The sequence below is a fragment of the Dasypus novemcinctus genome, chromosome 8, assembly GCF_030445035.2.
Source record: "Dasypus novemcinctus isolate mDasNov1 chromosome 8, mDasNov1.1.hap2, whole genome shotgun sequence".
Lineage (NCBI taxonomy): Eukaryota > Metazoa > Chordata > Mammalia > Cingulata > Dasypodidae > Dasypus > Dasypus novemcinctus.
The window spans coordinates 111,798,277-111,821,978 of NC_080680.1; the positions used below are offsets into that span (position 1 = coordinate 111,798,277).

The following is a 23,702-nucleotide window of genomic DNA, read 5'->3' on the forward strand; positions in this document are numbered from 1 at the left end:
GAAGCGTCAATATGAGTTGCAATGAACTAGGGAGCTGAGGTGACGCAAGAATGATCGCCTTTCTCCCGGGAACCACCTAATGAGAATACAACAGACACAGAATAACACACAGCCAGCCAATGGATACAGAGAGCAGACAACGGGGGAGAGGGGGTTGGTGGAGATGGGGGAGAAATTTAAAAAAAAAGAAAAGGAATTTATTTGCTCACTGTTTGAGGTTGGGGAAAAGTTCATATCAAGGTGATGCCTATGCTTTCTTCCCTAAGACTGGTGTTCTGGGACTGGCTGCTGGCAATCCTTGGTTTTTAGTTTGTCACAAGGCAAATGTGGTGGTGTCTCTGGGTTCTGTTTATGTTCAACTCCCAACTGCTCCCTCTGGCTTTTTCGCTGTCTAAATTTCACTCTGCTTATGAAGAGCTCCAGTAATAGGATTAAGACTCATCCTGATTGGGCTGGGCCACACCTTAACTGAATTAACCTCATTAAAAGGTTATAATGGGGGAAGTGGATTTCGCTCAACAGGGTGTCCTCCTACCACATGGGAGGTCCAAGGTTCAAATCCAGGGCAAGGAGTGCTGAGCCATGCAGGGGTGTCCCTCGCGTAGGGGAGCCCCATGCGCAAGGAGTGCGCCCATAAGGAGAGCCACCCAGCGTGAACAAAGTGCAACCTGCCCAGGAATTGCGCTGTACACATGGAGAGCTGATGCAATAAGATGGGGCAACAAAAAGAAGCACAGATTCTGGGTGCCACTGACAAGAATACAGGTAGACACAGAAGAACACACAGCGAATGGACACTGAGAGCAGACACTGGGGGGCGGGGCGGGGAAAGGGAGAGAAATAAATTTTAAAAATTTAAAAACTAGAAAATAAAAAGGTTACAATGGGGTCACACTCACAGGAATGGATCAAATATAAGAACATATTTGTCTGGGGTACATACAGCTTCAAATCACTACAATGGCACATAGCCAACACTACATTTCAATTATAAGCCTTACTGGTATGAAAATCATATTATACAGGGAAGCAGCTGGGACTCAAGCGACTGAGCTCCTGCCTACCACATGGGAGGTCCATTGTTTGGTTCCCGTTGCCTTCTAAAAAAGACAGTGAGCTGGCGTGATAGGCAGGCATGGAGAGCTGACAGAACGAGATGATGCAACAAGAAACAAGAAAAACAATGAGGGAAACGGATTTGGCCCAGTGGTTAGGGCGTCCGTCTACCACATGGGAGGTCCGCGGTTCAAACCCTGGGTCTCCTTGACCGGTGTGGAGCTGGCCCATGTGCAGTGCTGATGCGCGCAGGGAGTGCCGTGCCACGCAGGGGTGTCCCCCGCGTTGGGGTGCCCCAGTGCACCCGTAAGGAGAGCCGCCCAGCGCAAAAGAAGGTGCAGCCTGCCCAGGAATGGCACCGCCCACACTTCCCGTGCCGCTGACGAAAACAGAAGCAGACAAAGAAACAAGACGCAGCAAATAGACACAGAGAACAGACAACCGGGGGAGGGGGGGAATTAAATAAAAATAAATAAATCTTTAAAAAAAAAAAAAGAAAAACAATGAAAGCACAACAAAGCAGGGAGCAGAGGTTCCCAGTGCCTCCTAAAGAAAAAAACAATCAAGACAGCGAGCGCATGCAATGGGCAGGCGTGGCAAGTGGATGCAACAAAATGACATGAGACACAAGAAGAAAAAACAATGAGAGCACAACAAAGCAGAGAATGGAGGTGGCTCAAGCGATTAGGTGCTTCCCTCCCACACTGGAGGTCCTGGGTTCATTTTCCAATGCCTCCTAAAGAAATAAGGAAGATAACAGACGGAGCAAGTGCAAACAATGGGGAGAAATATTTTTAAAAATCATATTATACAGTAGGAATAGGTAGGTAGAATAATAGAGCCCAATGAATCATCAGGGAGGTATGAACATTGCAGAATATAGTAGCTGAGCTGCCCTTACTACTGGGGCTAGGTTGAAAAGATCAGGAAATGACATGTAAAGTTAGAATTAGGTGTTATCATGTTTTGCATTGCAGTCACCAATCCTCATTAAAAAATGTCTTATGCTGTGTCAGGTGATAAAACAAACACAGATGCTCAAAAGAAGCTCACATTTATACGAGAGATAAGTAAACTGATGACTTTGACCACAGTGTGGTGAGTGGAAAAGAGGAGTGAGCACAGTCCTTTGGGCCATAGAAATGTTAGTCTAGTAAGTTTCTAATGCTTCAACCTTTATTTCTGTTAAATTTCCATACCCAACCAAGACCTGACAGTTCTATTTGGTCATCAGAATAGTTTTGAAATGTTCAGCAATTTTGCCTTTTGTTGAAACATGGAAGCAGAGCACCATGACAGGGCTGTTTTTAATGAGCTGAGCTGGGACCCCAATGCAGTTTAGGAAACATTAGCAGCCCCCTATGTCCAATGCGTACAGATGCTAGTATCGGTCTGCATCCACTGATAGGTGCTTTCATTTTATAACTAGAGGAAGAGAGCCAAGTCTTCAGAATGGTTTGTCTTTGTTCCTCACTGGCCCTCTGGATGTCACCCGAATTTGTAATCATAATCTTAAAAGGCCTGGACATAGTCATCAAAAAGCAAAGCAAAACCTAGGAAAAAAGCAAAATATTTACACTGTTGAAATTCAAAGGCCACCTAAAAATCAAGGACTGTGACCTGAAACTTAAAAAACATGATGGAGAGCAATTACTTTTTTTCTTTACTTATTTTACTGAATCCCCTCATCTCCAAGCCTTAGTAAGCAATAGTTTCTGTGACAGGTTGAATTATATGCCTCAACAAACACATGTTCTTAGTCTTAATCCAAAGGACCTTTTGAGGATGTTATTACTTTTTTTTTTCATTGAAAGTGAAGCAGGGTGGACCTTAATCCAGATTATTAGAAAGAGGCTTTATAAAGAGAACGAGGAAGTCAGAAGAAACCTGAAGAGCAGAAAGGAGAGGATGTTCCCACATGTCGGGAGGTGGAAACCCAGGCCGAGGAAACCCCAGGGTTGCCTGGAAAAAGCATAGCCTTGATAATATCTTGATTTTGTATTTCTTTTAGCCTCAAAACCGGAAGCCAATCATTTCCCATTGTTCAAACCAATGCATTGTGTGGTATTTGCAATAGTAGCTCAGGCAAATTAAAGACAGTTTCTTTATCTGAAAACTGTGGATAATGATACCAGCTCTGTCTACACTAGAGAAACAAAACTCATGTTGAATTGAATATAAAAACTTAAAAAAACAGGAGTAACTTGCAGGGTTTTGAAGCACTTACATACTGAATATTTAGTAGAGGCTTTTTAAAAATAAAAAGCTGTTGAAGGTATTTTATGGGTGGTAGGCTTAGCCCCTGGGACCTTACCAACAGAACAGAAACACCTGTTCTTCCTCTTTTTTCACAATAACTCTGAGGTAAGAGCTTCTATTATAATGACTCCCATGTGAAAGGGAAAATGGAGATTGAGGGCGCACCGATCTTACCTCAGGTTTCAAAAAGAAACGCAGTTTGAAACTCTGATCTAAAGTTCTTTCAATTTAGGCTGCTCTGATACCTGCACCACTAGCTGTCACCACTGGTTGTACATTACGGTCCTCTGAGAAGCTTAAAACAAACAAAACCTAGCATAGCAGATAAGGTTATAAGATTGAGGAGCCAGACTGCTTAGTTTGGATCCTGCCTCTGTCACTTCTTTGTGCCTCGATTTTCCTTTTTGCAAAAGGGATAATGACTCTCTTTGTAGGGTTGTTATAGGGATTGAATGCGTTACCAGGAATGGTACTTAGAACAGTACCGGTCACCTGGTAATCGCTATTTAAAGTTTTGTCAAATACCTCAAACACTTTTGAAATTTTATTAAATAAATGAATAAAATAAGAATCTGGGCGTCAGTCTTTTATAAGTACCCCGCCCCCAGGATTCTGAAGTGCAGCCTGGCTTTTCAGTCCGAATTAAATGCCTCTTTCGGGATCCCCGCCTCCCCAGAAGTTGACGACCATCAATGGATGAAGGGAGGTTTTTCTTTTTTTCTCCCTCCAGGAAGATGTAGATCCCAGTAACCTTTTACCTGGATCCTGAGAGGGCCAATGGGCGAAGGGAGCCTAGGGGCGAAGGAACGCCCGACGCCCCTTGGGAGATGTAGTTTTCCAAAGGTCCTGTAGGCGCTCGCTGGCCGCTTAGGAACTACGACTCCCACAATGCCGCGCGCCGCCCGCCCTGCCTCTTGCCCGGGGCTCTCGCCCGGCTTCCCAGTACCGCCTCGCGGCGGTGGCGGCGGTGGCTGAGGCACCATGGCCGACAGCGGTGGTTCTGCCGAGGTGCTCAGCCCGCGGGGCTCCCCGGGCCAGCCGCCGCGGGTCCCGCGCGCGGTCGGGCCGAGCGGCGGCGGCGGGGAGACCCCACGAACCGCGGCGCTGGCGCTGCGTTTCGACAAGCCCATCAAGCAGGCTTTCTACAACACCGGGGCCGTGCTGTTCGTGTGCCTGTGCTGCGGCGCCGCGGTGCTGGTCTACTTCATCCTCGAGGCCTTCCTGCGGCCGCTGCTGTGGGCCGTGCTGTGCGGCACCTTCCTGCACCCCTTCAAGAGCTCGCTGACCCGCCTGGGCCGCCACTGGCTGCACCGCCTGCACCGCGCGCACACGCCCATCGTGCTGGCCGCGCTGCTGCTGCCGCTCTGCTTCGCCGACTACGGCATCGAGGCCCTGGGCGAGCAGGCGCTGCGCCGCCGCCGCCTGCTGCTGCTGCTCGGCGCCGGCGGCCCGCTCTTCTACGGCCTCTACTGCCTCGGCAGCTACCTGGGCGTGCAGGTGCTGCTGGCCCACGCCGGCGCGCTCATCTGCCGCGGGCTGGACTACTTCAGCAGCCTGTGGGTGAGTGAGCCGCCGGGCGGACTGAAGTCCGGGCTCTCCGTCGTCCTGCCGGGCAAGCAGTAGGCCTGACCACACTCCCTGCTCACGGGAGTGCAGCCCGGCAGACCAAAGGCTCACACTGTCTGCACAGTGAGTCTCTTTCCTTTCTTCGCGAGGAACTTGGCTCGCTTCCTTCCGGAGAGAAAGTGCTTGTGTAGTTTGAAACAGTCTTCACTCTCCCTAGCTTCACTCCCGTCCTAACAGGCACTCTTAGGGGGGACGTGTCCCCGGTTGAGAATCACTGTTCTGCTTCGCAGGAGGGGGTTTGCAGACCAGGGAACTGGTTTTACTCTTGGTCGGAGAGGGAAGGGGTGCCCCAACCACCCTCAGTTCTGCTCTGGTGGGACTTCTGGTTGTGAGAGCTGGAAAAGACCCTTCAAGCTTCTGGACCAATATGCCATTTACCAATAGGAGAGGTGACTTACCAGGATAGGGCTAGCTAGTTAGGGACAAAGAGGGAACTGGTTGATTCAGGTTCCTGACGTCCTAAAACAAAGCCTTCTAGACCGGCTGCCTCTACGTTCGGGTGATTTTAACATACTTTGTTCGAGACACTGGGTGCTGAGCCAACTGGACTTCCTCCTCTTTACACTCTTCTTGGGAGCTGCATAGTTTGTCCAGGGACTGCTGTACCCACAGTGTATCTTCTCTGGCCTGGAATACTTCAGCAGATTGGGTGAAGGGGAGGTAGATTTGTGATTCTTGGGTTGATCCTGAGCTTATTCTTAGGCCGTCAGGCAGCTTTAGAATTGGAAGGAATTTCAAAGATAACCTAGTGACACATTTCCCAGCTCATACTATAGCATAATAGCCAGTTAACTATGAAACTGGGAAAAAAGTGACTAATATCTAAGAATCCTAATGATCAATAATGATCGATAAACAGCACCACTTAAAAATATTTTGGATTCATCTCTTTTGTCATCTTGACAGCATTAGGTTGCAAAATAGTCCCCTTTGTCTGTCCAGCAAAGTTTTGACTTGGACAAGGTTATTGGTAGTGAAGATTAATTACAAAATTCCTGCCTTCTGCTGTTACTGTGTCCCAGTACAAGTTAAAAGTTGTTTGAGCATGCTGTTAGGTGCCGAGCTCTGTGCAGAATTTTTTAAAAAAGTAAGAGTAATGTCCCCAAGGTGCACAAAAGGACATGTGAGCATATTTTAGTGGAGGTGACAGTGCAAATAACTATCATTATCCATCAATTAAGGGCCAGCTCTATGCAAGGCATTGGGGGCAGCCCACCCATAGGTGATGCTCGCTGGGTATGCAGATGCTAAGTGATGAAAAGCTTTGGCCTCCAAGAAGCCTGAATTGTTTCAGGTGTGATAGGAAAGAGGGGTGTGGAATAACCGTCTTTAGTTCTGGGGTTTCTGGAGTGTCAGTTGGAAATGATCCTAGAGGTCATCTGCTCTTCACTGCCTCATACCCCTCTTTTCAGGAGAGGCTTTTGAGGTCCACAGGATCTGATTTTCTTAGTCACTCAGCCTGTGACCACATCAGCAGTTCACATGGGTACAGCCCCAGTCCAGTGCTCTTTCTCCTTTACCATGCTGTCTCACGGTTCAATTAAAAAAATTGATTGTCTCTTATATAGATGGTAGATCACTATGTGCTGTTAGGAATATAAAGACTACTGTGACATGATTCCCATCTTCAAGAAGTTCAGAAATTCAAAGTCAGGTTCATTTAGAGATCCTGCTAATGTTTGACTTGATACTGCAATTTACTGTGAATTGTTGTAGGCAGCACCATGGAGCATATCCACCAAACTTTAGGAAATTAGAAAAGAAAGCCTTAATATAAACAAATAGTATATTTTCATTCTAGAGTATGAAATTGAATACATGGATAAATTGGAATGAGAAGTGGAAAATGAGGCATTTCTGCCAGCCACTCTCAGGCACTCAGTGGAAAGAGAGGAGAAATTGAGTACTTGGGAAGCTGTATCTCCTCCTGCTCAGGGTATATAGCTTTGAATATCTTTTTATTGAAGTTAAACCCTCATCTTTGTATTTCACTTAAATACGTTTGCATGGACAATGGATGAGTGGAAGGAAAGGGCCAAGTTAAATTAGACCAAATGAGAGGAAGGCCAAACCAATAATGATTTTTTTTGTTGAGGTACCGGGGGCCAGGATTGAACCTGGAACCTCATATGTGGGACCCTGGTGCTCAACCACTGAGCCACATTGGCTTCCCTGAGTTGGTTTTTTTTTTTGCTTGTTTTGCTTGTTTGTTTTCGTTTTGTTTTTCAGACGGCTTCAGGAGCTGAACCTGGGACCTCCTGTGTGGGAGGCAGGTGCTCAATGGCTTGAGCCACATCTGTTCCCAGTGATTTTTGAAAGGACTTGAAACTCAGCTGTTTGGCTAGAGTGATGGGACAAGAGAGGAGATAAAAGAAACAGCATAAGTTGGTTAGAATTGAGCAGGAAGTGGTAGAAGGACTAAACTCTGAAAGAGTAGAGCCTTGATGCTGATGTGAGTTTGAGATAAACAAGGCTTGGAGTTGTGTTTTGCTGTAGCCCCAGTTGGGGCAGGTCCGAGTATGTCCGGTGTGCCTGGCAAGCAGAGGCAGGGAGCCTCCAGCCGTGAGCCCGCGGTGCTGAGGAAGGTCTGACCTGAAGGGAGAGTAGTAGAAGTCCAGCAGAACGGCAAAGAAGCTGACACTTGGTCAAGCGACTGGAGAGAGGCCCTGTTCTGTAACTTTTGTACCTTGTAGTTCACAGTGATTTTGTTTTATGCCCAAGCAGGGTTGCTGGTTATAGAAAAGTGACTTTTGTGTTTTAGACAATTTGTAAGTTGAGCCATTTAATCCCATGTTGAAGAGAGGTATAGATGAGACAAAGAAAAACTCTAAGCAAATCTACATTTTGGTGAGCTGACAGGATTCATCCATTTAAGATCTAACTTTTGAGCATCTGTCATGTGCCACGCAGTGGATATGGTATTTTCCTATGTAGTAATTCATCCTTACAACGATCTTGAGAGACAGGAGTTGAGGGATTTCATAGGTGAGAAAACTCATTTAGAGATTGATCTGTTCTATCAGTAAAAGGTCTGTAACTGACCTCTCAGTAGAAGTCCCTATATCTTCAAAATTCTTGTAGTAACCACTGGTAAGGATTTTTAAAGCTTTCCCTCCTCATATGCTGTCTTTAAAGTTTTTTAGTTTAAATGTAAATTGATTTTAGATGTTAGAAATCATAATAGAAGAATATCAGGCTTAGACCAACTGTAGGTATCCCCCCCAAAGACTCCTGGGTTTTCATCACTTAGAAAGCTTAGTTTTCATTCTTTTTTCATCTTTTTTACCCTGGTATCTATTCAGTTATTTCCAAGTCCTGCCTGGTATTCCTCTGTATTATCTTAAGTGTCTGTGTTTTTCTTTGTTATCAGGTGTCCTCCTGGTTATGTTCCGCACTTTTGTATTATTTCAGTTTTCTAACTCTCTTCCTTGACCCCAGTCTCCTCCTAACAATCCGTCCTGCTGACAAGTCAGAGACTAATCAGTGATATATGGTATGAGTAATTTTTTTTTTTTTTTTTTTTTTTAAGATACTGGCAGGGTCGGGGATTGAACCTGGACTTTGTACGTGGGAAGCTGGCACTCAACCACTGAGCTACATCAGCTCCCTTGAGTTGGTTTTTTCATTTGTTTGCCATCTCTTGCTCCCAGCTCACCTGTGGCTCAGTCCTTGGCTTCCTCCCATGGTGTAGAGTTGTATAAGATATATCTGAAAAGCTAATGGCCTCCCTTGCGCCACCATTTTTCTTAGCCAGGAGTGTTTTGGTCTTTCTGTTCCTGTTAGTTCACACTTGTTAGAAAATCCTGAAGGCTACCTAACAGTTTTGCAGTAGAAATAAATTTGTTTATGCCGTAGTCTACAATCCCACTCTTTCCATTTTCTTTATAATGAAGCACTAGGAGGGAAGAGCAGTGGCGAAAGGTCAGAAGACTTTGTTCTAAACTCGGCTCTTTCAGTGACTTGTTTTGTGACCTTGGGCAGCCCGTGGCCTTCTGGGCCATTCAACCCCAGTTGTGTAAAGTGAGGGCTTTGCTTGGATGATTGCTAAAATTTCTTGATGTTCTGTTTAACAGACCATGGAAGTTGACAGTACTGCCTGAGAGCTCTCAAGAGGTGCACGTCAGTCAAGACTGCTAGGCCTACTGCAGTCTACTTCTAAACTCCTTTCTGGGTTGTGTTGGCCCAACAACAGTAAAGAGGACACTTTCCAGTACTTAGTTTGTCCTCAAAGACTTTGATTATAAAAATTCTTAGTTCTAAGCTGCCATGTAACAAAGAGAACAGTTTTCAAATTAGAATGAAGCTGTTTTTAGAATGAAGTACCTGAAGCAGTCACTGATTGGGGATATTATGACAGTGGCTCCCTAACTTGGGAAAAAGCCTGTGGGTTTATTCTGTCTGAAAAAGATTTGGGTGACTGTTCTCCAAAAATGTTCTAGTTAATGTCCAGATGGCAATAAATAAAAGGAAGACATAGTCTAAAATGCAGTCTGTACTTAGATTTTATGCATGCAAATTTTATTTTAACCAGAAAAGTATATGTGATTGATCATGTTAAATGAAAGGAAAATGTAATTATCTTTTACTTTTCTTTCTCTGTAGTACTAAATAAATGTTGTCAAATTTTATGCAGCATGTCTGCTGTGTCTAGTACATATTGATGCTTTAACATTTTGTATCTATTGAATGTATATTTTGAAAAGGACACATTCTTTTGAAGAACCTAAGTTCAAGAAAGTATGCACTCTTATTTATTATTTATGGCTCATTGATTTATGCCTAGAAGAAAAGCCACACTTGAATAGGCTTGCTTAGAGGGTAGACATATCTAAAGTTCTGACTGAGGCTTCTGTTACTGAAGGCTGCAGGATTAAATAACAAAAACAAAACATAAAATCCGAAAACTCTTTTAAGGGCAAACTTTTAGAGATTCTTGCTAGAAATTATATATGACATGTGAATATATGTTCAAATCCCTTGTTTTCAGTAAGTGACTTTAAAGACTATGTAGTGATTTAAAAAACTGACCCAAGTCAAACAAGCTTGCTTATAAAAAAACAGTTTAAGCAACATAGATGTCTACAAGGTAAAAGTGAAAATTTGTTCCTATTCTCTGCCACCAGTCCTACTGCACAGATGTTATACTTTAACAGTTTGTACAGATGTTCCAAATGTATTTCTGTCCATGTGAACTTATAAAGTGTAGGGTTTTTATTTTTTATTTTAAAACAAAAATGGATAACATACCTATACTTCTGCACCTTGCCCTTTTATTTGAGTGTATTGTGGACATTTTTCCTTGTTAGTACTCTTTCTTTTTAATAGTGCTATAGAATAAGTGCTTATTTTTTTAAAATATTACATTCAAAAAATACGAGGTCCCATTCAACCCCACCGCCCCCACCCCACTACTCCCCCCACAGCAACACTCTCTCCCATCATCATGACACATCCATTGCATTTGGTGAATAAGGGCTTTTTTTCTGGATGCTTTTTAAAAAGTGTTCCTACCAGATTTCTTAGCTCTAAATTTGTATAGTATAATCTGATAACATTTTTAACCACGGATAATTATATGCCATAATGGTTTAATATAAACTCTAAAATATTTTTATAAGTGGCTGTAGTCTTTGAACTAATGTTACTTCAGTGAATCTTTTCTTAGGAGATACTTCAAAATACTGGAAAAAAATTCATAAGCCAAAAAGAGATTTGCTTTTTTTTTTTTTTTTTTTTTAACTTAAAAATATATTTTTTTCCTCCTTGTTTATAAAGTTAGTATATACTCTTTGGAAAAAATTCTCTACTTGAAGAAAAGCATAAAGAAGCAAATTACTATCTGAAATCCAATTGTTCAGTCATAGTATTTTTAAAACAACATTTTGGTAAATGTATTTTTACCATTGTAATGTGCACATGTATAAATTTACACTGGGTCATTGAATATAGATATTCATCACACCATTGAAAGTCTTAATAATTATTCCATTTTCAGATACACCATTATTTAAACAATCCCCTATAAAGTGACATTTAGGTTGTTATCAATTTTTAGATATTGTAAACTGCCACAGTGAACGTATTTGTATCTATCTGTATCAGTGCTTCTAAAACTTAAATTCCTAGAAATGGAATTGGGGCATATATTTAACAAGCAGTTACTCTATACTGCAATGTAATAATCTGTGTATGTTTCAGATTTACTAGGTGAAACTACATGCTTCTCTTTAGCCCTGAGTTTTTCTTAACAATTTTGCAATATGCTGTCTCTTCTTCTTTCTTTCCCTGCAGATGATACTCCTTAGGCAAACGGATAAAAACCAAACACTTCTGGGAGATTGGTTTAAAAGAATCATAGACTTAAAATCTGAAAGTGTATATACCCTTTCTGATCCTCTAGTTCACCTTCTCCCCTAGGGTAGAATTTGTTACTTTGTCACCTCTGACTTAGGGTCAGTTTTGCTGAGACACTTTTTGTGATGGCAGCTTATTTCATTTTTAGGTAGCTATAGTTAGAAAATTTATCCTCATACTGAGTTGAAATGTGATACTTCCTAATTCCCACCTACTGTTTCTGCCCTCAGAACCACAGAAAATTGTCTAAGCCTTTGCCAGAGGACTTCTTTTCCCCAGCTATTTGAAATGTCAAATCTTGATATTTCCTTATATTTCCAATTTCTTTCCCAGCCTACATTTTTACTGCACATGTGGTTTGATCATGTACAATTCACTGGAACAGTTGCTTTCCCTGATCTGGATATCGTACTTTTATAAATAGGCATTCACACCAGTCATACTCCTGACACATACTGATCTAAAAAGTAGCTTAGCTGTCCTCTTCCTGTTCTGCACTTGTGTAGTTGCCTTTTTGAACTTAACAGTACTTTGCATTTTTCCTATTAATTTTTTTTCTTTGCAAAGCAAAAAGTCTTTTTGATTGCTTTGAATGTAGCAGAGAAAAAAGTGATGGTTCGACCAGGCTCCATTAGCAGTGGAGAGCGGCTGAAGGCAGGAGTGTAGAGATGTTCTTTTTTCCAGGCCCAGGCCTGTCCACTGTTACTTGTTGAATTGGAAGTAACAGACCTCGTGGTAGAGGGAGTATCCACTGTTACTTGATTCTGTTGGTTACTGCCATTAACATTAGAGGAAAACATGGGGGTATCCTGGGAGATGGACACTCCTTGCGGGGCTGCAGCTCTTTACATGTACATGCTCTTGCTACCGAGGGGCTGGTGGGTCATTTGCTGGGTAAGTGGCCCCATCATGGTGTCAGGCTGGAGAGACCCTGGCCAAAGGGCTTCAACACCCCCTCCAGTTCTTACTCATCCATTTATAGTGGGAGGATTGAGATGTATACATTTGGAGGATTCTCCTGTTGCTTTGCCATCTGTGCCTGTGCACTGCTAGCTTTTAGTGTTGTTGCAGTTTATGTTGAGGGACTGTCAAAGTCCATGAAGCCGTAGTCTTTGTGTATTTGTGATCTTGTCTAGTGTGGCCTTAGTTGGGACAGTCTTGCCATATGGCTGACACAGCTTGACAAGGTCCTGGTCAGTAATGCCTGGTTGCAGGCCCCAGATGTGTAGGATGGTTTTGCTCAGCTGGTTCTTTCTATTGCTCTTATTGCTGCTGCTAGGGGCACTATTTCTTGCTTGGACTAGGTGGGGCCAGGTGCTGAGTCAGTGACACCTATGGCTTCTTTCTGTTCTTGTTCTAGCCAGAAGTCAGAATCCCAAGCCTGGAAGTCACTGATCACATTTTCTCTGTATTGTAGGGAGTTGATAGAAGAGGAGATGAAAAGTGGGAGGGGGAGGGCTTAAGGGAAAGAGGGAGGCGGGGTAGGAGAAGGGGAGAAAAGGAGCAGCAGGGAGAGTTCTACTGACTTTACTGAGTCAGCCCATTATGCTAACTTCAGGATATCTTTTTGAATGATAATTAGGTTAGCCCATTTTTTATTAGCTATTTTCAGTTTTATGTAATCTGAGAGTATGATCAGTATGCCTTCTACACATTCATCTAAGTTACTGACTTAACGTTCTGTGGGAAGGACTGGTTACCCCTGAAGACCACCCATAGGCTGAGGATTATTTTTCATTTCAACAATTTGTAGTTGTAAAAATCTGCTGTTTTTGTTTTCCCTTGCGAACATTGGAGCAGCTTTTGCTTTTCTTTATTTTTCTAGCACCACTCTTCTTTCTCCTTATGGTTAAGAAAGCAGATTCTGGGCCAGATTTCCTGGATTCTGATCCCACCTCTGTCACTTACTTCTTGCAATCTCAGTTGTAAAATGGGGATGATAATAGTACTTATTTCATGGGGCTATGAGGATTAATTGAGTTAATTTATGTAATTTATAGTGTTATTTAAGTCTACTATTATTATACTTTGCTTTTGTTCTGATCTTTAAATCATATCTCTAAATTCTTTGAATTCCCAGAGTTAATTTTCTGGTCCTGCAAGCATGAACATTTATTAATAATAGCTACAGCTTATTTCCCAGGCCCTTATGTATCTGGGGTTCTGATCTCTTTAATATGTCATCTGAGAGAATTGCTTGAAGATTTTTAATATCCTTTTCATTAAAAAGGATTAGTGCTCATTAAAAGCCATTTGGAAATTCAGAAAAGGAAAAATAAAGTCTTACCGTCCAAATATAACCATCATTTCTTAGTATATTCCCCTCCCCACCATATTGTAGATTTAATCATGTTTTATGTATTTTTTTTTGTATTTTACTTTTTTCCTAATAATTTGACATTAGGGATATTTTTAAACTATATAGTCTTTTTTTTTTTTTAACTGTATAGTCTTTGTTTTTAAAAAATTCAAGCTGATTTTAGTGGTTGTGTAACATTTTATTGCATAGATCATCCATAGTTAACTATTTCCCAGTTGTTGAACTTTCAGGTAATCAACATTTTACTGTTCTGTTACACTTTGATGAGGTTCTTTATATTTAAAGCTTTTTCAAAATTTATTATTGTTCAGTAAGGATAAAGTTGCAAAGCTGAATTTCCAGGTTCGAAGCTATAAGCATTTTTTAAGAGTCAAAGATAATTTTTTTTTGGTACATACGATGAAACAAAGTAGGAGGTATTTTTTCTTATATTTGTAGTGATTATATCAGTTTTTTTCCTTCATGCTCTGAATTATAGCTTAAAACTCTTTTTTTAGTTTGAATTTGCCTTTTTTTTCCCCCAGGATCCAGGCCAAACTTGAATTTTATCTTCCTGATATTGTTCGTTCCAACTTCTGTAAATGTTCTACTGATATATGAGGTTATTAGTTTTTGTGTATGCTACTCTGACTTCTTTGGATGCTGCGTAAGTTCTAGGGTCAATTTTGGGTTAGTGTAGGGAGAACTGAGGTGGGGACCCCGTTGTCAAGTCTTGCTTGTGTTTTCCTCTAGTAATATCTTTTTCAGGTGTACTTCAACTGTGCGTATAATTCTGGACTAGGTTCTAACCATCTGTTATTTTCTAGACTCATTCAAGTATCTGTTATTTTCTAGACTCATTCAGCAGAGTCACACTTGAGCGCGCTGTCTTCATTCTTAGCTTTTAAATTCTTTTCCCAGTAGCAAATATATTTCTTAGGCTGTAATGGAATCTTTTAACCTTTTTTGGAAAGCTTTTCTTTTCTTGTTTTTCTTTTCCATTCTAAACATTAATTTAAAGAGAAAACTTCAGGAATTCCACAATTATACATAATTATTTTATGCATAAAATTCTTTTTGGACTTTAACACATCTTAAAGTATCTTTATGCTTTTTTTGTTAAAGAAAATCTTTCAATCACTGAGATTTCAAATATCTGTTTATTTTTAAATTTGGTTTCTCTAAACAGGGAGGAGAACCTAGACACGCTTCTTTTAACCCCACCAACTTTCAGCTTATCTGGGCTACATCCAGTGCTTTCTACCATACAGATACTTGCATATTTTGTATAATTGTATGTTTATTTCCATGTACATATATTTTACAACTGTGTCTATATTTCATTTATTTAAGATCTGGACGTTGGTAGTTGGCTATGTGTTGACTGTTTCATTCAAGTGGAATACAAGCACTGAACGCTACTTGAGAGCAGTTTCAATTCCTGTCTGGATTATATTGCTTTTTCATTTAGGTGGGTCACTTTTTTTTTTTTTTTTTTTAGTTTAATTTAATGTACATCAGCAGAGACTGACTGTGTGAATGAAAGTTAATTCTTTGTAGTGTTTTATGTTGCATTTAGAATCCTTTAAAATATTTAGAAAATGTTTTACATTAATCTTTCATGAAAGTGTTATGCTTTAAAATGTCTTAATTATGTTAAATATTCATTTTCAAAAAATCCTTTAAAAGTAATTATAGCTTTAAAAGGAGAGCATACTGAACTATCATATTTATTTCTGAATGTCCTACTTAAGGAGGATACAGATAAGTAAGTGGTTGAGAAAGATAAGAGGTGTTCAGAATCATGTGCAAAAAATGGTTAAAGGAACTTGAGAAGACATTTACTCTGGATAAGAGAAGTGGGCTGGGGCTGCAGGGGTGGGGAGAGGGTGGAAGTGAGGAGGTATAAAATATGAAACCATGTTTGGAGAATTGCCCTATGAAAAAGTAATTTAAACAGATTTTTGTAACCATGATGCACAGATGACAGAGTGGTGCGTAGCTTCAGGGAGACAAATCTTTGTTCAGCATACGGATGACTTGAGTCAGAGCTGTTCACATGCTCCCTGACAGCTGTGTGGCTGGGAGGATGTTGTAGAGTTATAGAATGATCTTCAGCCTAATACATATGGTTGGGATTCTTTTATCTCTTAGTCTGGGTCTATGGAAACATTAAGTTCAAATTTAAAAACAAAATTCAGTAACCCACAGCAGTAGATAGTCTATTGAAAGTAATTTTTAGAGCTACTATTGTTAAAAGTTTTTTTTTTTTAAATTGGAAAATGTATGTGCTTAGAGTTGGTGTTGAACAACAGTATTAACCCTCTAGCTTTGCCGATTGAAATACCAGAGGCATTGTCAGAAAGAGCCCCTGAAGTCTGATGGGACCCATCTTGAATCTGGGGAAGGCAGAGGAGGGAGGCAGGCAGGATGTTGATGAGGCTCTAGACAATCTCAGGGAAATGCAAATGGCTGTGGGTAGACCTGATCCTTGGCCATGTAGTAACAGTTTGACACTGTAACTAAAGAGAATACATTGGAACTCTTTGTGCACCCTTTTGGGCCATTCCTCTTTTCCTTGAGTTTGCTCCAGTTGGTATTTTTAGGAAATCAAGCCGGGCTTCCTGATTTTTAGGAGCTATGCCTGATGCTGGTCATTCCAGGGTCATGTGGGTGCTTTGGGTTCAGGATGCTCTTAAACCCTGTGTATAGTTTAGAATGGATTTAATTCCTCAGGTGAAATATCCCATTAAAGAGAGGTTGGCAACATACCCAATCCTTCAGACCAGGGAGCACTGAGAGAGGGGCTAGATTTAGTGTGCAAAGCCTAATATTGAGACTTAATCTGTCTGAAGTCTCCCCATCCTATTAAAAAAATTTCCCTAGAGAAACAGTTTTATTAATATATGTACCAAATTTTTCTGTCAGTCTACTGAACTGGTTATTTTAAAGAGAAGTACTAGGTTTTTAGTTCACTAAAAATGTTAACTTTTAATAATTTCAGCATCCTTGGCTGGCTCATGGAGAATCCCAGTATTCCTGGTTATTGTTTTCCTGATGTCCGTGGGCACCCTCTATGAAAAACAGAATGGAAAAGAGTCTTCTGGTAAGAAATAAGGGCTTTTGATTCCTAGTGCTCTAAGAAACATTTTGGAAAGTAGCTTTACCAAAAGAAAACAACAAAATAACTTTGATGACATGGCTTTACATTGGCTTAGAAACCCGGGGTATTTGCTGAATAGAAAATATTTGTTTAAAGTATTTAGGTTGGGAAGCAGATGTGACTCAAATGATAAGGCCTCCATCTGCCATATGGGAGGACCCAGGTTCAATCCCTGGAGCCTCCTGATGAAAAAGGAGAGGCGAAAGCGTGTCTGCCTGGCGAGCTGAGTGCCTGCGCGGCAAGCTGAGTGCCCGTGTAGGTGCCCGTGCAGCAAACCGAGTGCCCGCGTGGCGAGCCAAGTGCCTGCGCAACAAGCCAGTGCTCACGCAGTGAGCCAGTGCCTGTGCAAGTGAGTCATGCAGCAAGATGATGATGCAACAAAAGAGAGATGAAGGGGAGAGTCAAGGTGAAGCGCAGCAGAGACCAGGAACTGAAGTGAAACAATTGACAGGGAACCTCTCTGCACATCAGAGGTCCCCAGGATCGAATCCTGATGAATCCTAGAGGAGAAAGATAAGACAAAAAGAGAAATAGATACAGAAGATCACACAGTGAATGGACACAGACAGCAAAAAACAGCAGGGAGGGTGAGGGGAAGGAAAAAAATTTTAGGTTGTTAGACCATGCTCTTTAAAAGATTGTTTTTGAGGCACTCTGACTGAAAGAGTCTATATCCAGAAATGGTTTGTTAAAGTTACAAAGTCTAATGAGTTGTAAGGAGTGGGGTCAGGATGTAGTAATGGGCCTGTAATAGAGTCTGTTGGGTGGACTTCCACTTACCCAGCCCTGTGGGAGCAGCTGGGACCAGAGCGTTTGGGCTACGCAGCACGTAGCTTCTACAGTGACGGCACTCTGTCCAGTTGCTTCTTCCTGTTGCTTATATAGATATGAAAAGAGCAAATTACTAATTTTAGCAGATTTTTAAAAGAAAAATAAAATTTCTCTTCACTATAGAAACATTAAAAAATACAGAGAGACAAAAAACAAAATAAAAATGATTCAAAACCCTATCGTTGGGAAATGGACTTGGCCCAGTGGTTAAGGCGTCTGCCTACCACATGGGAGGTCCGTGGTTCAAACCCTGGCCTCTTTGACCCGTGTGGAGCTGGCCCATGCAGAGTGCTGATGCGCACAAGGAGTGCCGTGCCGTGCCATGCAGGGGTGTCCCCCATGTAGGAGAGCCCCATGTGCAGGGAGTGCGCCGTGTAAGGAGAGCCGCCCAGTGCAAAACAAAGTGCAGCTTGCTCAGGAATGGCACCGCACACAAGGAGAACTGACACAGCAACATGAAGCAACAAAAAGAAACACAGATTCCCGGTGCTGCTGATAAGGAAAGAAGTGGTCACAGAAGAACAGACAGCGAATGGATACAGAGCAGACAACTGAGGGGGGAGGGAAGAGAAAAAAAAAACCGAAACCTATTGTCCACCGATTATGCCAAAATGTTAACAAATGGTTTTTATGCCTTCAAATTTTTTAAACACAAAAATTTACATTATTGTGAACATTTTGTACTATAACTTGCACTTCAAACTCAATTATGTTAGGAGCATCTTTCTCTGTTAATGGATATACTTCTCCAGCATTACTTAGAGCATCTTCATTTTATTCTAATGACCTGCTACTTGTGACACTCAGGTGTATTTGTATACCTACCTTTTAAAAGGATTTTTAAAAAAATATTAAGTAGGTTTTTATCATGGTTTTTTTTTAAGTAAATGAGTACTGTGTGGCAATTTAAGGTATTTTTTAATTCATAAATATGTATTTAGAGTTTCAAAATGACCTGAAGTAAAGAATCTTAATAATACCCTACCCTGACAGCAGAAAATAGGAAGATTTTTGTTTTATTTTGTATTTATTTTGTAAGTTTTCTTTGCTTAGCCCATCTTCCAGTCGTAATCTGTTAGACTCTGTGGTTACATATCAGACTAGTGGGTCTAAACTTCCTGTTTGGGCAACTACTATAAAAAGCTTGGTGGTTTTGTCTTGTTCCTCTGGTTAGCTTTATTTCCTTTTTTTTCCTCTCCCTTTCCTCTAATAGAAGGTGATTCAAATGGTTCTGCCTAACCCCCACCCCAGTACATTTCTCCTTTTGACTGCTATTGTCTAGAGCCACAATAAGTACTTTATTACCAGTATATAATGTAGGCCTAAATCAGAGGTTTCAGATAGGATTTCTTTTGAGTATAAATTATAAATTCTAGTCCACTGGTGGTAGCTCTTGTCTAGATGCTGCGAGGGAATCTAGGAATTCTTAGGTCAAGTGCTGAGTTTGCGGAACAAGAGGACCCGTGGTTGATGATGATTATCAGCCGTGTGCCCAGGGCCTGTGGTGCGGATTGGCATGTAGCCAGGCTTTGGGCATTTGTATTTAGACTATCAGGAGGAAGGAAATTAAGGGGAGGGGACACAGAATAAACGTGGAGAGAAACAGATGTGGCTCAAGTGGTCGAGCTCTGGCTTCTCTCATACGGGTTCAGTCCCTGGTACCTTAAAAAAAAAAAAAAAAAAAGCAGACTTGGAAACAGTGCTGGTTTTCCTTGATTTGGAAAAGGTTACTATTCTTTGCTGTAATTGTTTTTTTTTTTAGCTTTTTGTTTTGAAACAATTTCAAACTTCCAGGAAAGTTGCGAAAATAATACAGAAACAATACATAGAATTCCAGTGTACCCCCACCCCCCACCCAGATACCAGATTTGCCAACTGTTAGCATTTTGCCATGTTTGTTATATCATTCTACTTCTGTTTATCTGTTCGTCTTCTACACAGTTGAGGGTAGGTTACATACATCATGCTCTTCTGATCCTTAGCACTTCCATGTATGTTTCCTGAGAACAAGAACCAAATTAGGTTATTCTTGACTGAGAATCCTTCTCTGAACTTCTACACTAGATAATCCTCATTATAAGATAATCTTTAAATTTTTTTTTACCCTAAATTTCTGAATAGTTCTTTTTCTCTTGCAGCTAGAACCTCATTTCTTTTGGGTATCAGAACTCACACCATCTAATTCATCATGGGAACAGTGCTTGTTTCTTACTTATGTTCATTTCCCTCCTGTAGATGTCACTGTAATATAGTCAGCTACAGGAATGGCAATGTTTATAGATTCCTTCCTTGTCATTTCCATTGCCCCTTTGTAGGACTTGCTTTTGCATTCTAGTCACCTGTGTAAGTATCTTTCTCTGTGTCTTCTGAGCTTTAATCTTTTCCTGCCGTAGAAGCTTTTATGATCTGTGGTTCACTAGACTCATAGAGTTATTTAGATTTCATCAGGATTCAAATCATGAGTTGTTTAACCCCCAGACCCAGAAAACTTTGCTGTGGATCATTTTTGAGTTAGTTTCAGTGGTTCCTTTTGAATCCAGGGGCCTTACTCAGAGGTTTTTTCTTAGACCTGGCAAGCTCTTACTTACTGGATATTTCCTGAAAGCCCAAGATAATGATAGGGAAAAAAATGTTGAGTGCCTGCTATGGCCAGGAACTCTTATGTGCTTTTAAATGCACTGTGTGTTTTTTAATCCTTAAACAAACTAACTAATTAAAACCTTGTGAAATAGCTGATATCTCCATTTTGTAGATGAAGACATGTAAATCCAGAGATCGCCTAACTTGCCCACAGTCACTCAGGTTAAAAGATGGAGCTGAGATTTAAACCTGTGGTCCTTGAACCTAAGCCCAGTGATCACTCCCTAAAGCAGACTTTTTGAACAGGCATCAGCCATCCTCTTATACAAGGAGAAGTATCAGCTGCCAATGGCTCTCACACTCATTTGTAGTGGTCAGCTCATTCGGTCTTGCATGTTGACCGATTAGTTAACCAAAACTATAGGACCTAGGTTTTTTGCCTCTTAGATCCCAAAAATCTTACTTGGTGAAAACTTGGATTCCGGTTTCAGTATGTTCCCTTGGCCTTTGAGAAAAGAGGAACACTAGCATTTATTGTGATCTCCTGTGGCTCTTTTAGGCTCTTACACATGACATCTCATTTAATTCTCTCAGTAATTCAATGAGATTTCTATTATACTCATTTTACAGATGAAGAAATTAAGGCTCAGAAAGCCTTTTACTTTGCCTATGATAAATGCTTCTTCAAAAGCTAGGGAAACAAACATCACATGTATCTTCTTTTTTTTTTTTCCCCTCAATATGGCACTGCATGCTCCTTAGTTCTTTATTTTGTTATTCATTACAGAAAAACATACATTTAAATAAAACAGTCCATAAAAGAATAATCTCACTGATGTTGCTAGTAATATAAATTTCTTTCACTCTTACGGTGTATAAAAAAAGACACTGACATACAAGTTTTTGGAGTACAGACTTAAAGTAGTGAGTTCTGAACTTTATCTTAACCAAGAAACCCACCTAACTCCACATCTCTATTAAAACAAATATTGTACATAAGAAACATTCCCTTTTAAATCTCTCCATATATATATATATTCCTAATACTATCAATCAACCCATAAGGTTAAATGTATTTAAGAATTAAATAAACTACCCCGTATGCTGATTTTCATATCACAAAACACAAGTATTTTAAATCACATCTTGGTGGTATATTGAAGACATTGGTTCCTTAACACTAACAGGCATGGCATATTTTTAAGAACATATTTTCATCGGTAGGTCAGGTAAAGCTTTAAATGGTAAACACTTTTAACAATGCAGAAATATAAGTTTAAAAAAAAATACAGGGAAGCTGATGTGGCTCAAGCCATTGGGCTCCCACCTACCTCATGGGAGGTCCTTGGTTTGGTTCCTGGTGCCTCCTAAAGAAGACAGGGAGCTGGCGCGACAGACAGGTGTGGCAAACTGACACAACAAGATGATTCAACAGTGACACAAGAAGAAAAACGTAATGAGAGACACAACAAAGCAGGGCACAAATGTTCCTGGTGCCTCCTAAAGAGGATGAGCAGGATGGTGAGCTGGCATGGCAAGCTGATGCAACAAGCGAAACGAGGAAAAACTTAGTGAGAGAGACACAACAGAGCAGGGACCAGAGGTGGCTTAAGCAATTAGGTGGCCTCTCTCCCACATTGGAGTTCCCAGGTCCAGTTCCCGATGTCTCCTAAAGAAACACAAAGATGAACAGACACAGCAAGTGCAAACAATGGGGGTGGGGAAAGGTTAATAAATCTTAAATGTATTTAGAAGATCGCTTTTCAAATAATAATTTTTCAAAACTAGGTGAAGGACTGTGAGAAAATTCACTGAACTGGCAATCCAAAATTGCACTGTCAACATGAACTGGATATATTGTCCCTAATGTTCCTGATGCTGGACAATGCATATTTTTCCCATTCAGATAGACATTTAGTTCTGCATGGTCATCGTAATCCCCATCATATCTTCCTCCTGGGGAAGGCGGTTTGCCAGCAGCCTGTTTTTCTCTTCCTTGTTGCGGTACAGTGCTCAGTCATCCCGGCCAGGAGGAATCTGATTCAAGATCACCTTCCGAGTTGTAAATTCTAACACCCCAGATTCCCATGGACTGGATTTTGAATTCAGAGTAGCTTTAGTTTTGATGGAAAGGTGACTGGCTAAACAGCCTCATGTTTCACATATTCTTCGTGCATTTTTTACAATGACAACATCTGCTCCCACATGATGCGTGTCCAGCTGCACGGCCGGCATCTCCTTGGGCAAGATGTGGCCCGTCCTGCCATCCTGGCAGCACCTCAGGCAGCATATCACTGGGGGTCCATAGTGCTGGGCCCACCGACTCCACCACAGCCGCTCCCACGTGTATCTTAAATAGCGTGGATGTTCACCCTGAGAGGTACTGACAAGAACAGATGAGTGCTGTTCCTCCTAACATTGGTAATTGTAAACGACCAGAAATTCCTTGCAGGGAAGGCCTGGTGGTTGCCTTAAATCTCTTGAGAGAACATGCAGTATGAATGAACAGTTTGATTCAGCTTAGGCCCACATTGGAAAAAAGGAAAGTTATACGCTAAATCTCTTACTGCTCATCTTGTGCTCCCCCAGTTCCAATACTGTTGGTTCAGTAGGCCTAGGGAAGCTCCTGCTGGGCTATATATCCAAGCCCTTGTCACTTACCAGTAGTGCAGTGAGGTGGTACTCGATGCCATTGAAGGGAAGATGTATTTTCTGCAATAGTAATGGAATTGAAGCTTTCTTCAAAGGGAACTCTGCATGCTGCGGAGGTTTTACTTGGTATTCAGTGCCTCCTTTAGATGTATTACTGGAAACTCCACTATCATTGTGAAGGATAATGAAGCAGCTAAGAAGCATCTCCTTTTTTAGATTGTTTTTTCCCTTATTATTAAAGAAGTTATTTTGCCCATTGCCAAGTTAGCTGTACTAACAGGTGCTATCTGACCTTGTGATTTGTTTCTGTCCTGTGGTGCTAGGCTGCTTATGTCAGTGGACTGCCTGCTTGGACCTCCATATATCGCCTGTTATTTGGGCCTCAACTTAATGCTGGCCATGTCCCTCTGTAGATTGACACTTGAAACCTTGGATGCTTTTTCCTTTTTTTGTTTATAGTTCTTGAGTCCCAAGGTTATGTTCCCTTGTCTCTGTGTCTATTTTTAGCTCTGACTTTATCCAACACCATGACTTTGATCACTCGAATCTTGATCCTGGCTTGCTTCCATCCATTTTATCATCTCCCCAATTGAACTTCTGGGGTTATAGAAGTGCCAAAGGTTATCATTAATATAGCATCCTTAAAATGCATGTCTGTTTGATAAATAAGAGCAGATACAAATCTTAGGTCTTATAATTTTGAAATACTGTTTGTTGATTTTTTTCTGTGTGCTGCTCTATATATTCCTTTGTGAAGTTTCATGCACTCCAAAAATTTGGTGAATCATTTGTGTATTAACTGGAAAGATACTGCATATTTTTCTCTAATTTAGTTAAGATTTATTGAATAGGGAAGCGGATTTGGCCCAGTGGTTAGGGCAT

The 23,702-nt window shown here is 41.1% G+C and overlaps 1 protein-coding gene and 1 pseudogene across 2 annotated transcripts in view; one reads left to right on the forward strand and one right to left on the reverse strand.

Moving 5' to 3' along the window:
* Positions 1-4,202: 4,202 nt before the first annotated feature.
* The window catches only part of TMEM245 (transmembrane protein 245), a 94,809-nt gene continuing 75,309 nt past the window's right edge, over positions 4,203-23,702 (forward strand). The window contains exons 1-3 of one of the 2 annotated variants that reach the window (XM_058302572.2): positions 4,203-4,875; positions 14,948-15,065; positions 16,599-16,700. In XM_058302572.2, coding sequence (XP_058158555.1) covers positions 4,297-4,875; positions 14,948-15,065; positions 16,599-16,700 — 799 coding nt within the window. In that variant the 5' untranslated portion in view covers positions 4,203-4,296. The remainder of the gene's footprint in view (positions 4,876-14,947; positions 15,066-16,598; positions 16,701-23,702) is intronic. The other variant, XM_058302573.1, reaches the window with a different exon arrangement.
* Positions 21,907-23,024, reverse strand: LOC139439469 (SPRY domain-containing protein 7 pseudogene; annotated as a pseudogene).